The sequence below is a fragment of the Chrysoperla carnea genome, chromosome 2 (assembly GCF_905475395.1).
Source record: "Chrysoperla carnea chromosome 2, inChrCarn1.1, whole genome shotgun sequence".
Lineage (NCBI taxonomy): Eukaryota > Metazoa > Arthropoda > Insecta > Neuroptera > Chrysopidae > Chrysoperla > Chrysoperla carnea.
Genome location: NC_058338.1, coordinates 15,620,889 through 15,634,949, shown reverse-complemented (window position 1 = coordinate 15,634,949; position 14,061 = coordinate 15,620,889). Strand labels below are relative to the sequence as shown.

Sequence of the window (14,061 nt, the reverse complement as noted above, 5' to 3'; positions counted from 1 at the left end):
TGACGTAAATCACTCAAAAACCAGGATTTTTTACGGCAAATAATATGGGTTGTGTACTGCATCCAATACCAACAGACATTTACCTTATGTGCAAACTGTGCATGAGAACTTTTGATCCAAAAAAAAAAACATAAAGAGAATATTATTTTTAGTTTTTTTGAAAGTTTTATATATATGTTCGTTTTGCGCAGGTTCCTTTTTATAATCAATACATATTGAGGTTTATTATCGGTACAATTTTTTGTGAACATTACTGTAACTATTCTTGGTACAAACTACAAACATAACCTAAAAAAATTTGAAAATGGCTAGTTCAAAACCGAAAAATGTTATATTAGAAACTTCACTAAATGCGGTATTAGTGAACAGTAATCCTAGTGCAATACCAGCAGATGCTCAAACTATTAAAGGCTATGATTTCAATAATGGGATTGATTATCATTCATTGTTTAACTCATTCAAAACAATGGGATTTCAAGCGACAAGCGTTGGGTTAGCCATTGAAGAAATAAATAAAATGATTGACAGTCGAAATCAAACATTAGACAATGAAGACGTATACGAAGATGATTTGTTTATTCGACGTAAACATAATTGTACAATATTTTTGGGATACACATCAAATTTAGTATCATCCGGACTACGGGAAACAATTCGATTTTTAGTTGAACATAAAATGATTGATGCGATTGTTACGACAGCTGGTGGTATTGAAGAGGATTTTATAAAATGTTTGGCGCCAACCTATTTGGGAGATTTTCAATTATCTGGCAAAGAATTGCGTACACAAGGCATTAATCGTATTGGGAATTTGTTAGTGCCCAATGATAATTATTGTAAATTTGAAGATTGGGTGATGCCAATTTTGGACGAAATGTTGAATGAACAAAAAAATAATGATGTCACATGGACACCATCAAAAATAATCCAACGTTTAGGTGAAAAAATTGATAATCCCGAATCTATTTATTATTGGGCAGCAAAAAATCATATTCCAGTTTTTTGTCCAGCTCTAACTGACGGCAGTTTAGGTGATATGATGTATTTTCATTCTTTCCGCAATCCTGGATTGGTAATAGATATTCTGGCAGATTTACGTCGATTAAATATTATGGCTGTAAAAGCTGTACATTCTGGAGTGATTATTTTAGGTGGAGGTGTTGTAAAACATCATATTTGTAATGCAAATTTAATGCGAAATGGTGCTGATTTTGCAGTGTTTTTGAATACTGCATCAGAATTTGATGGAAGTGATAGTGGTGCTCGACCCGATGAAGCTGTTTCTTGGGGCAAAATACGAAAAGAAGCTACACCAGTTAAGGTTTATGGTGAAGCTACTGTTGTATTTCCAATAATTGTTGCAGAAACATTTGCTAGAAATTTTTTCAAAGAAAATACCAAATAAATCCTTACTATATAATTACTATGTTTCATTTGTATTTTACCTTTCCTATTCGCTCCGTGCATGATTTTTATTTCAGAGCTGCAAAATTCAATTTTTATTATAGTGTTTCGCCCACAACCGGGGGAATATGTTAGCCCAAAACGATTCCTTTGGATCCTCATTTAATTTATCCCTTCCAAATTAATTTTTTATGCCGTAGCGCAAATAAAGTGGTAGAAATTATGCTTTCATAAATCATTGCCCCATAAAAACGATATGGGGTTGGGGTTGTTAGTAAATGGGGTTAAGAATGGTGCAGGCAAATTGTTGGAGAATTATTTAAGAAGAATAAACAAATTTTGGCTTTGAAAACATTGGTTAACAAAGGAATCAAATTTAGAATGCTTTCAAAAGGTTTCTAAAGCAAATTTTTTCGATTGTAAATAAATATAAAAAGCTTTTAGATAAGAAAACTTTGAATAAAAATATTTGTTTATTAGTGATAAGCATACCTATTATTCTATGGTGATAAATAATTATAGATAAAAATTTATGTTTAAAATCAGTCGATTGCAGATTTTTTTAAATGCAAACTTAAGAACGGTAATGAATTTTATAGTTTTCTGACTTTTTAAGATAATAAAACTTGTGTTATTTTTTCAATGTCTGAGGGAATTCGCTTCGCTTAGCTCCTGCACTACGAATTTTTTAAATATGAAACAAACAATTTTATTGTTTACGGGTGCCTGGGACGCAGGTATATCTGTGCCACAAAAAACGAATATTTTAGTATATGTCTCTTTGTAAATCCGTGCGATTTTTGTGACGGAAAGTGTATCTGGTACTATTAGGTACCTAATTAATAATCTACAAAAAAATGTAGACCCATGTGTTTTATACACGTTTATCTAAACTTTTGTCTACCTACGCAAGCCCTCATATCTCTTAATATTTTCTGATTATAAGTTAAAAAAAAGCTGAATTACACAAAAATTTCGACAACTGTAAAATTGATTACTGTACTTCAGTTAAAAAAAAATACTTTGAAGTAGGTAATAATAACTTAAATACAATAACACGCAATTTTGATTAACAATAAAAATTCAAACCGATTTCAAAAAAGTTGAGTAGAAGGAAATTTTAGAATAAACAATATCTATCAAAATCGATACCAATCATACCTAAATCTCAAAACTATTCGACCAGTCATCAAATGCACCCGATTTTTGTATTTTTTGGGTCAAAATTACCTTATTTACTGAGTTTTATCAAAATTGGAGATAAAAAAATTTCTCGATTTTTTGCAATTTTTTTAAGGGGTACCCCTTTGATAAAATCGAGAAAAACGAAAAAAAATTTTGTTTTGGAATTTGATGAAACTCGGTAGATGGGGTAATTTTGATCCAAAAAGTATAAAAATCAGGTTATTTTAATGATTGGATGAATAGTTTCTGAGATATCGCAATATTTGAATCGATTTTGGTCTGTATCTCAAAAACTATTCTACCACTCAACAAATGCACTCGATTTTTGAACTTTTTGGGTGAAAATTACCTTATATACTGAGTTTTTTCGAAATTGGAGATAAAAAAAATTTCTCGATTTTTTGCAATTTTGGGTACCCCTTTGAAAAAATCGAGAAAAACCCAAAAAAAAATTTTTGTTTTGGAATTTGATGAAACTCGGTTAATGGGGTAATTTTGACCCAAAAAGTATAAAAATCAGGTTAATTTAATGGTTGGACCTATAGAAAGTTACAATATCAGCGTGTATCATGGGCAAAACTTCGTAATAAGCAAAGCAGGCAGGTATCTGCTAGTAGGTATATAAGATAATATTATGCATTTAACGACACAAGCTACACAGCATCTATTGCCCTTGAATTATTTCGTATTTAAAACTTAGATTTTCCGAAAATTTCGCCGACCCTAAAATTGTGCCGCTCTAGGGCCTCGGGCCTCACTGAGATTGATGCGTTTGATTTAGGAGATCTCTACAGGTCCTTCGCATGTCTTCTAATAAACTTTGTTATGATATGTATACCATTCATATAATAGGTATACATTCACATCGTATTCATCGTATTGTCGTAAATACAATACCATAAACCCCATAAAAAAATTTCATTTACATGTGATATGCATTATGCAGTCGTCTACTGATATTACTTTGGATTTTTTTGTTGAAGCGTTACAATTAAAGAATTTTAGTTGATTATCAACATTATTAAGTATTGATAAACAACTAAAATGGTGTGAATTTGCATACAAATTCACTTTAATTCCTTTATTGTATTCAATTTAAGTATCTAGCTAAAAATTCTATAAATAAAGGATGATTTTAATTGTACAAGTTTACAAACGTGTAACACAAGATATTAACCCCACCATCAAAAACTGTTTATATTACCTTGTATTATGTAATACTAATTTTATGTTTACATTCCTAATTATATTTCAGAAAAACATTGAATCTATGATATTCAATTAATAATAAAATTAAACAAATAATTGTTGAATATCAGTTGTGTGACGCAGGACCGTAACGAGGGTACATAGCGCTAGTGCCAAGTATTAAGATTTTGATGTATATTGATAGTCTTTGATATAATTGTGGTATTTTACCATAAAGAATCTGTACCTACATTTAATTGATAACATTTTAAAATGTGATATTGAAACTATAGCGAAATTATCAAAAAAATCAAATTTTTTAACTTTATGACGTCACCAGAAGCCAAAAAATTTAATTTTGCTCTATCACATCCAAATTTTATCCAATTTTGATAAACCAAGTATGTAATCCAACTAAATTTAGGCCATACTTTTCAATTTTGTGATCAAAATTAACCTAGCTCTAATAGGTTTCAAGAATGTGGAGTCCTGATCCCGGGATAAAGCACATAAGTGATAGCTAGCGAAAAACTGATATCACAGCTGAAAAGAATGACCCAAAATTAGTGGGTTTCAAAAAAAATTCCAATAAGATCGGATCAAATTTACCTGTGATATCAAAAAAATCGAATTTTTGAACTTTATGACGTCATCAGAATCCAAAAAATTTAATTTTGCTCTATCACATCCAAATTTTATCCAATTTTGATAAACCAAGTATGTAATCCTACTAAGTTTGGGTCATACTTTTCAAATTTGTGATCAAAATTAACCTAGCTCTAATAGGTTTCAAGAATGTGGAGTCTTGTTCACGGTATAAAGCACATAAGTGATAGCTAGCGAAAAACTGATATCACAGCTGAAAAGAATGACCCAAAATTAGTGGGTTTCAAAAAAAATTCCAATAAGATCGGATCAAATTTACCTGTGATATCAAAAAAATAGAATTTTTGAACTTTATGACGTCATCAGAATCCAAAAAATTTAATTTTGCTCTATCACATCCAAATTTTATCCAATTTTGATAAACCAAGTATGTAATCCTACTAAGTTTGGGTCATACTTTTCAAATTTGTGATCAAAATTAACCTAGCTCTAATAGGTTTCAAGAATGTGGAGTCTTGGTCACGGTATAAAGCACATAAGTGATAGCTAGCGAAAAACTGATATCACAGCTGAAAAGAATGACCCAAAATTAGTGGGTTTCAAAAAAAATTCCAATAAGATCGGATCAAATTTACCTGTGATATCAAAAAAATAGAATTTTTGAACTTTATGACGTCATCAGAATCCAAAAAATTTAATTTTGCTCTATCATATCCAAATTTTATTCAATTTTGATAAACCAAGTATGTAATCCTACTAAGTTTGGGTCATACTTTTCAAATTTGTGATCAAAATTATCCTAGCTCTAATAGGTTTCAAGAATGTGGAGTCCTGGTCACGGGATAAAGCACATAAGTGATAGCTAGCGAGAAACTGATATCACAGCTGAAAAGAATGGCCCAAAATTAGTGGGTTTCAAAAAAATTCCTATAAGATCGGATAAAATGTGCCTATGTTATCAAAAAATCGAATTTTTTAACTTTATGACGTCATCGGAATCCAAAAATTTTAATTTTGCTTTATCACATCCAAATTTTATCCAATTTTGATAAACCAAGTATGTAATCCTACTAAGTTTGGGTCATACTTCTCAAATTTGTGATCAAAATTAACCTAGCTCTAATAGTTTTCAAGAATGTGGAGTCTTGGTCACGGTATAAAGCACATAAGTGATAGCTAGCGAAAAACTGATATCACAGCTGAAAAGAATGACCCAAAATTAGTGGGTTTCAAAAAAAATTCCAATAAGATCGGATCAAATTTATCTGTGATATCAAAAAAATAGAATTTTTGAACTTTATGACGTCATCGGAATCGAAAAATTTTAATTTTGCTCTATCAAATCCAAATTTTATCCAATTTTGATAAACCAAGTATGTAATCCAACTAAATTTAGGCCATACTTTTCAAATTTGTGATCAAAATTAACCTAGCTCTAATAGGTTTCGAGAATGTGGAGTCCTGATCCCGGAATAAAGCACACAAGTGATAGCTAGAAAGCACACAAGTGAAAATGCACTATATGCAATGTATGCACTATAAAGAAAAGTGCAATTGAATCATCCTTTATAATATAAGTTAATTTTTCATACCGTAAGCATATAAATAATGCAAAAATTTAATAGTTAGGACTATTTGTAATTATAGTCATAATTACATTGATTTTAACAATGAAACGGCTAACTATACTAATGATATTTGTGGTTTTAGTTAAAACCGAATTTGTGAGTCATACGGATTCAGAAATAGCGAATTATAATGCTCATAATTACACATCGAAAGGCATAACAGATTTTACCATCAATACTCAAGTCGATGGTATTTTAGATCAAGTACGCATATTTTTAAGAAACAATGGTTTCGATCCAACTGATTTACCAGATCATACGACTGAATTTTCTGTAGTGAGTATTTAAAATTAACATTTTTTTTGAAATTTTTATGACAGCATTAACGTTATTAAAATATATTAAAATATTATAATAGCTATACCAGAATTTAGACTGGGTGTTTCCAAGTTAAATTGCCAAACTAAAAATATACCTGTATTTAGGACCTCAAAAAAGCTACAATTTCATTTATTAACATTGCTCGGTTATAGAACCGCAGGAGTGAATGATTACGAAATAATCAAAATTTATCTTTTAAAATTATTCACTTTTCAGCAAGGTATTTTTACCCATAATGGTCGAATAATTGTAAAGAAAGGTTGGATGCAAGATATGCGTACAATAGCGCGATTTTCTGATGCTACTTTTTCAATGAGACCGCTATTAAAAGCGCATGTTAAAGTGCCTATTATAATACCACATCTTGAGGTAAGTAAAAATTTTTGAAATCCCAAATTATCGTTTTTGTTTATATTTTATATAAAATTTAATACAGTTTATTCACTGATAGATAAATATATTTTTCAATACAATAGCATAATTAAAGATTTGTACAGTGGTAATCTTGTAATCATAACTTTGTTAAAATGGTTGTCATTACAAATATTTTTACCCACCATTTATTTTTGGCTCAAATTTGAAGCATGAATATATGCTTAATTTTAAAAACGTACTCTGTATTTTAAACAAAGTTTTACAATACATAGTTTTTAACACCATAATAGGCAACTTTTTTTACATTTTTGTATTGACCTTGCATGCATGTATAGATTTTCGAAAAGAAGTTGTCTACAAATACGAAATCCAAGAACATATATAATAAGGACGTAAAACTGGAGTGGAGATTGTAGCAGGAAAAAAGCCGCCTATCTGGGCGAGATCTAGTCCTCTCGGTCAGTGCGTAATATGTACTGCGTATCAGTTTTTTGTTTTCAATTTTTTCAATCAATTCACGATAATAGGCAACTTTTTTAACATTTTTGTATTGACACTTGCATGCATGTACAGATTTTCGAAAAGAAGTTGTATACAAATACGGAATCATTGCATTGTTTATAAAAGTTTATGAAGCTTCTTCACCCCTTCAGGTTATGAATTTCGAAAAACCTTTTTTAAAGGACGCCTACAGTATAAAAACAATAATTCAAAATTTCTATTTTTAGTGATTAGGGCTGGGCGTTGATATGTCAGTCGGGACTTTTTATATATATAGATTCAATTTTCATAAAATAATGTTTTGTTTTCAACAGTTTGGGTACGATTATTCAGTGAAGTTTGATTTATCAAGACGTTCAGGTGGAATCATAGGATCTGTTGATAATTATCGACTGTTTGTGTATGCCGTGTATGATGTAATGCGAAAGAAAATTAAGTTTAATCAATTTGATACTCTTGACATTGGGTGAGATATTTATTATATATTTTTTTTATAGTTTAAATCTCAAACTTAGGATTCGGGCTCTGAGGAATAAGTAGCAAAACGTAGTTAAACGTTTTAGTATTAAGTATTATCAGGCGGGGCAGTTCTTGTATATTAATTGTTCATTTCTTATTTTTCAGGAAAATCAATATAAAATTAACGGGAAAAACATGGACAGATTGGTGGATGAATTCTTTTTTGGATGCTGTAACAAAAACACTTCATGATGATATTGTACAAGTTGTGAACACTACACTTTGCACAGTTGCTGATCGGATTGCTGACGTTATTAATAATAAACGATACAGTGTTTATCCTGACCACTTTCTGCCGGCATATGATTTGAACGCGTAGTTACTAAGTTTATTAATGTCTAAAATAGTTAGTTAGTAGTAATTAAGAAAGGCCAACATTGTGTGTTAAGTCCAAAGAATCGCTCTGCTAGAATATCCTTCTTAAAATATCATTGTGAAAGAACTACCTTAGGTTATGATTGGTTATGTAACGGGCGGTTATGGATCGACTGGTAGATTTTTTGTTTAGTTAAAAATAACTGAATTGGTTTTAATTTCGTATGCGAAATTTCAAATATGAGCCTCATTTTCCCCAGGTACCTAATTATTCACAATATTTAGTCTGTTGAAGTTAAATTAAGTAATTAATTTTTAAATAAATTTTGTTAATAAAACATAAAAAATATGTGTAATACTTTTATTTTTAACCAAACCCATTATTTTTACACTTTTTGGATCAAAATTACCCCATCCACTGAGTTTCATCAAATTCCAAAACAAAAATTTTCTTTGCGATTTTTTCGATTTTTTCAAAGGGTTACCTCTTAAAAAAAATTTTTTATCTCCAATTTGGATAAAACTTAGTATATAAGGTAATTTGGACCCAAAACGTACAAAAATCGGGTGCATTTGATGACCGGTCGAATAGTTTTTGAGATACGGACTAAAATCGATCCAAATATTGCGATATCTCAGAAATTCTGCAACGAATCATTAAATTGACCTGATTTTTATTCTTTTTGGATCAAAATTACCCCATCCACTAAATACTTTTGAAAATCGGCTAAGAAGTTAATGTTTTATAGAACGATTGTATCTTATTATTAAATTTTATTTGATTTTTGCGTATCAGTTCTCCTTGATTAAAATTTTGGAATTTTGGAAATTTGAAATCTTTCAAGGCCAGGTTTTTAACAAGCAATTTAGATTAAGGACATCTTTTAGTAGGTAGATAAATATCGACAAGCTATAAAATTTTACTAATTTTTTTATAATTATGATCCGAATACCTCAAATCACTTCCACAATTTTATACAATGCATTCCATATAATACCTTATTTTTTGCCCAATTAACTAATACAATTTCAATGCGCTAAAAGGTTAAGCAGCAATTTACTCCTAAATTTGTATATAGATATTTAAAATAAGATATTTGATCAAGATAGTATAGAGCATTAGAAAAGTAGTACAATTAATAAGCCGTGATGCATAGTAAAAGAAACAGCATCAATTTTAATGAAACTTTTTGTAACGTGTATATAGAACCCCAAGGACCATTCAGCCAACTAAACCTAGCCATAAAAGAGAATATCTAGCATGTAGTCCATGGTACAATTGGACAAGGTATGTTCGATGAAGGACGAATTTTGGTTCAGTTCGCGTACGTATCCAGTCGACGCATCTTGGCTCGATCTTTTTATTGTTATCATTATTTTTCCAACAATATCCACATTGCCACACATTTTTTCGTTATCGTTTTTTGTATATTTTAATAATGATTTAGACTCATGTATTTTTATAAATATTTCAGAATTATAAACATTTTTACCCAGTCTCGAATAGACAAGAAAATACAAATTTGATAAAAGTATATATCGCAAATATTTGTCCTTAAAATGGAAGTTAAAGAAAAAAAATTCCAATATAAATCACGATTTATTTATAATTAGTAGGTAAATTAATATAAAAATTAATTATGATAAAAAAAATTGATTTTTTAAAATAAATTTATCTCTTGAGTTTTGTATTGATAAACAGTGATTTACTTTTTTTGGGTATAAATATTTCCACCAAAAAATAGTTTGAATAATAAACGAATGAACAAAATTAAAATTTTTTTTTTAATAATTGCACGATGAAAGCATTAAATTTTTTATTCAATTGTATTTTTATATCAATTATTTGCAATGTTCAAATTTATGGTTATAATGAAATACCAGGAACTCAAAATGAGTAAGTTTTTAATATTTAATACTTAATGTTTTATTGTACGTCTTTTATCTTGACATGAATTTAAATTTTGTTATCCTTCCTACAAAACTTACAATTGAAAAAATTCATAAAATTTTACTTTAAGATTGATAGAAGTTTTTTAATACCCATGTTGCCCAGGTTAATTCAGGTTCTACAGGTTCCGGGTTCTATATTTACCTAGGTTCAGAGGGTAAAAACCCATTACATAAGGTATCTTCGGCATGGTATTTGCAGTTCCTATGCTAAAACTATGGTAAAACCCACTTTTCGACAGAATTCAACGATTTTTTTGTCACAAACAGAGAATAGGACTTACTATTAAATTCCAAAGTTTCAGAAATTTTGACGTAAGTTCCCAATTTTGACATTTTACGTCGAAATGAGTATTTCGAAAACAATACGACGTAGTGCTATTTTTAATTTACTTTTTTGATATCGTAAAAAAGCTATGAGACAGTGAGTTTTACATGCTTTGACCCTCGAAATCGCGAACTTTGCAACTGTTTATCTGGCGATCTAAACGATCAAAAATTCTGTAACTTCGGAATATCACAGGTAACATTACTCTGAGTTTGTGAAAAAAATAGGCCAAATTATTCGACAAGTGCTTTCGTGCTGGAAAAATCTTAAAAAATCCTGTGTAGTTTTTTTAATTGCCGATCTATATGAGAAAAAATAATAATTCTAAAATTGATTTAATTAATTTTTTCTAAGTGTCTACACTGAAGAAGAAGTATCTGTTATTGAATATCGGACACCTCAAATGAATGTTAGTGATAAAATTGATAAAAAACTCGCTGAGGTTAGAGAATTAATTACAAGCAATGGTTTTGATCCACTAACTTTACCAGATATTGAAAAAGAATTCGAAGCGGTATGTATTTACTATTTATTAACGGTAAAATTATTTATTGGTGTTTATATAAAATGTTGACTTTTCATATTTGTAGAGACCAGTGCTTTTTAAGCACAATGGTAAGATAAAATTAACAAAAGGTTGGATGAAGCAACTGGCTAACATTAAACGATCTGGCGATGCTATTTTAATACCTCGCTTAGGTACTAAACAATTAATAAAATGCACAATAGAATTAGTACAAGTTGATGTAAGTATATTATGGATAAAAGTAGAAAATCGACGTATATCTTTTTCTCGAAACATTTCTCGGAAATCTAAACCCAAGAAATTTAGACCCAAGTTTGTAACGCTTATAAAAATATTGATGCTACAATCAAATTTTTGTTATAAGTGGTCATAAAATCACCTAATTATTCCATTTCCTGTTGTATGTCCGTCTGTCTGTCAACACGATAACTCAAAAGCGAAAAGAGATATCAAGCTGAAATTTTTATAGCGTACTCAGGGCAAAAAAAGTGCAGTCAAGTTCGTAAATGAGCAACATTAGGTCAATCGGGTTTCGTAGGGCACATCTTGTAAACAGATATAGATAGAACAAAAATTTAAACATCAAAAATGGTCCTTAAAAAATATAAACAACTTTTGTTTTACATATTTTTTGTAAACATCACTGTTTACCCGTAAGGGCACAGTGAATTAAATCAAATCAAAACTTTGGTGCCATTTTCTCCAAAACTATAAACCTGTTTTGATTTACATATGAAATTCTGCACAGTTTCCTTTAAAAATTTATAAATATGCGATAATTTATAGAGTTTGGCTATTTTTATGTCAACACTAAAATAATTTTTTTTTTTAAATTTCAGTTTAACTATAAATATAAATTAAAAATGGGCTTGCTTTATAAACGGTCGGGTAAAATTAAAGGAAATATGAAACATTTTAAAGTGTATTTTGAATTTTATTACGATATTGTTCGAAAATATGTTCAAATTAAAAAAATTAACATCATCGATGATGGGTAAGCTAATTTATTATTTTAATGCACTTAAATCTGGGTTACTTTTATCACACTCAAACCTGCGACTTACGAATGATTATTAGTTAGAAACTTAAAGCGTAATAATAGGTATTTGACTATTCGAAGTTTTGTGAGCTTAAAGGACCTCGCAAATTTAACATTGGATTTGGCCATACAAAACGATATTGTCGTCTTGAAAAGTTGATTTACGGAAAAATCACATGAGATCTTTATGAGATGAAAAATGACCCAAAAACCTAAAGTGTTTTTAGAATAGTATTCTTTTGTTATTTATTAATGTAAATAAAATTTTCTTTTTAGTGAAATTACAGTAAAATTAACAGGTCATATAATAACCGATGGTCTTTTTAATAAAAAAGTAAGAGAAATTGCCGAACAGCTGCACCAACAAATAGTTGATGTTATACAACAGAAGATAAATGATTCAATAGATTTAATTAATGAAAAATTAAAGCCAAAACGAGGTCAATTAAGTCAACAGGAAATCGATTTTCAACGTGAAATTGAAAAAGCATATTTCAGCAGCTTTAATACGTTATACAATTCAACTGATGATGCAGTTAATAATCAATTCAATTCAAGTATTGAGATGCCACTTGAGGCTAACAGCGAATATTGAGATCTTTTATAACTATTACATTAATAAGGTTGTTAAATGAATATGTTTTCCAAAATATCATAAATTGGAAAATCAGTTGTATGAATTTGAACAGCTCTTAAATTTAAGTGAAAGGAAATATTCTTTTATCAATAAATTATTTTGGGAGCTTAGAAGATTATTTATTTATTTTAAATTTATTATAAATATTATTGTATATATTATACACTTATCAATAAAAATTAAATAGATAACAAAAGATTCATACAAAAATTTATTTTTTTATTTACTAATACTGATGTCGAAAGTGAACATAGGAAATGACTGACTTCAGCCCCCTCCCCCCCAAAGATTTGTTTACGAAAGTCAGCTCAGAAAAAGAATTGAAGATTATTTTTTTTTTAGTTGTAATGGAATGCGGAATCCTAAACTCGCACTTGAAACATATCTAATAACACTCTCGACCAAATTACCTATTCATTCGTTTAGGACATACCATAGGCAGAACTACGATGCCACAGGTAGACACACAGATACACAGGCATGCTATCGATAATGAACACCATCGATTTTATTTTTTTTGAATTATAAACTCACGTTTTTAAAAACACAATTGATTTTGAATTTGATAATTGTTATCTTATAATTTACAACATTTTAAGAATACTTAAATGGAACCGACTTAAGGTATGATTCCTATGCTGCGGCTGATGCATGCGTCTTACGCGCACTGCTGACGCATACATGACTGTTTCTTCTGAAGTATCAGTTGTAGCTAAACTCAAGACTTTTTTGTTTATTCTTATTATTATGTTACTGTCTTAATTACACGTGAAGAATTAAGAGTAAACGGCTATAACGACATCGGTTATAGCGATGAAGAGACATTTTCATGTCGTCGTAAAAGAAATAGTTCCAAACGAATTCTTAAGTAAGCACATACGTGTTTACACGTATGATAATTAACGGCTATAGTTTAGGCTATTAGCCGTTAGAGGCTATTAGAGGCTATTTCCTCTATACTGAAAGCATTCAATCCACTCAACAAGAATTATCAGAATCTTTTAGACATATTGAGTGATTAACTGTCGCAAATGCTAACGAACCTGCAATTAAGAAATTAAAACAGTGGAAGGAACCTTTTCCTTCTTTTGATGTCGATTAAAAATATGTTTTTTTTAAATAATATTTAATCTAACTTGTTCAAAGTTTGTGTAAAGATAAAATCAATTAAGATTTAATTATAAGCAACCAAGAATCCATACTTGATAAGTAAATACGTTTATTTTTTAAATATTTCAGATAAATTAATTTTTTTACTTCTGTAGATAAAATTTGATTAATAAAGATGATGTTTATTAATTGTATTTTTTTTTTTTTGAAAGTTGATAAAATAACATGCATAATGTTAAATGGTTTGTCTCTCAACTTACTGTCACTCTATTATAACGTAATTTTCCATAGAAACAAGCCGAAAAATGTGAATTTAGTCTCAGCCAATAACAAATCGTTTCTTTTTATAAAAAATATGAATATTTTTTATTAATAATTAATAAAAGAAATGTTATTATCGATTTAAAAAAAAATAACTTAAATATACCT

General features: G+C 29.3%; 3 protein-coding genes across 3 annotated transcripts; all 3 read left to right on the top strand.

Moving 5' to 3' along the window:
* The first annotated feature begins 281 nt into the window (after positions 1–281).
* LOC123292485 (probable deoxyhypusine synthase) lies at positions 282–1,420 on the top strand. The gene has a single exon (XM_044873188.1). It carries the CDS (start codon positions 305–307, stop codon positions 1,403–1,405), a length of 1,101 nt encoding a protein of 366 aa, XP_044729123.1. The 5' UTR covers positions 282–304; the 3' UTR covers positions 1,406–1,420.
* A 4,617-nt stretch (positions 1,421–6,037) lies between these two features.
* Positions 6,038–8,297, top strand: LOC123293788. Its single transcript, XM_044874697.1, has 4 exons — positions 6,038–6,287; positions 6,549–6,701; positions 7,523–7,674; positions 7,833–8,297. The coding sequence occupies exons 1-4, from the start codon at positions 6,054–6,056 to the stop codon at positions 8,044–8,046; spliced, it is 753 nt and encodes a 250-aa protein (XP_044730632.1). The 5' UTR covers positions 6,038–6,053; the 3' UTR covers positions 8,047–8,297.
* A 1,566-nt stretch (positions 8,298–9,863) lies between these two features.
* LOC123291683 lies at positions 9,864–12,481 on the top strand. The gene is made up of 5 exons (XM_044872052.1): positions 9,864–9,939; positions 10,675–10,834; positions 10,911–11,066; positions 11,686–11,840; positions 12,162–12,481. The coding sequence occupies exons 2-5, from the start codon at positions 10,724–10,726 to the stop codon at positions 12,478–12,480; spliced, it is 741 nt and encodes a 246-aa protein (XP_044727987.1). The 5' UTR covers positions 9,864–9,939; positions 10,675–10,723; the 3' UTR covers position 12,481.
* Positions 12,482–14,061: the final 1,580 nt, after the last annotated feature.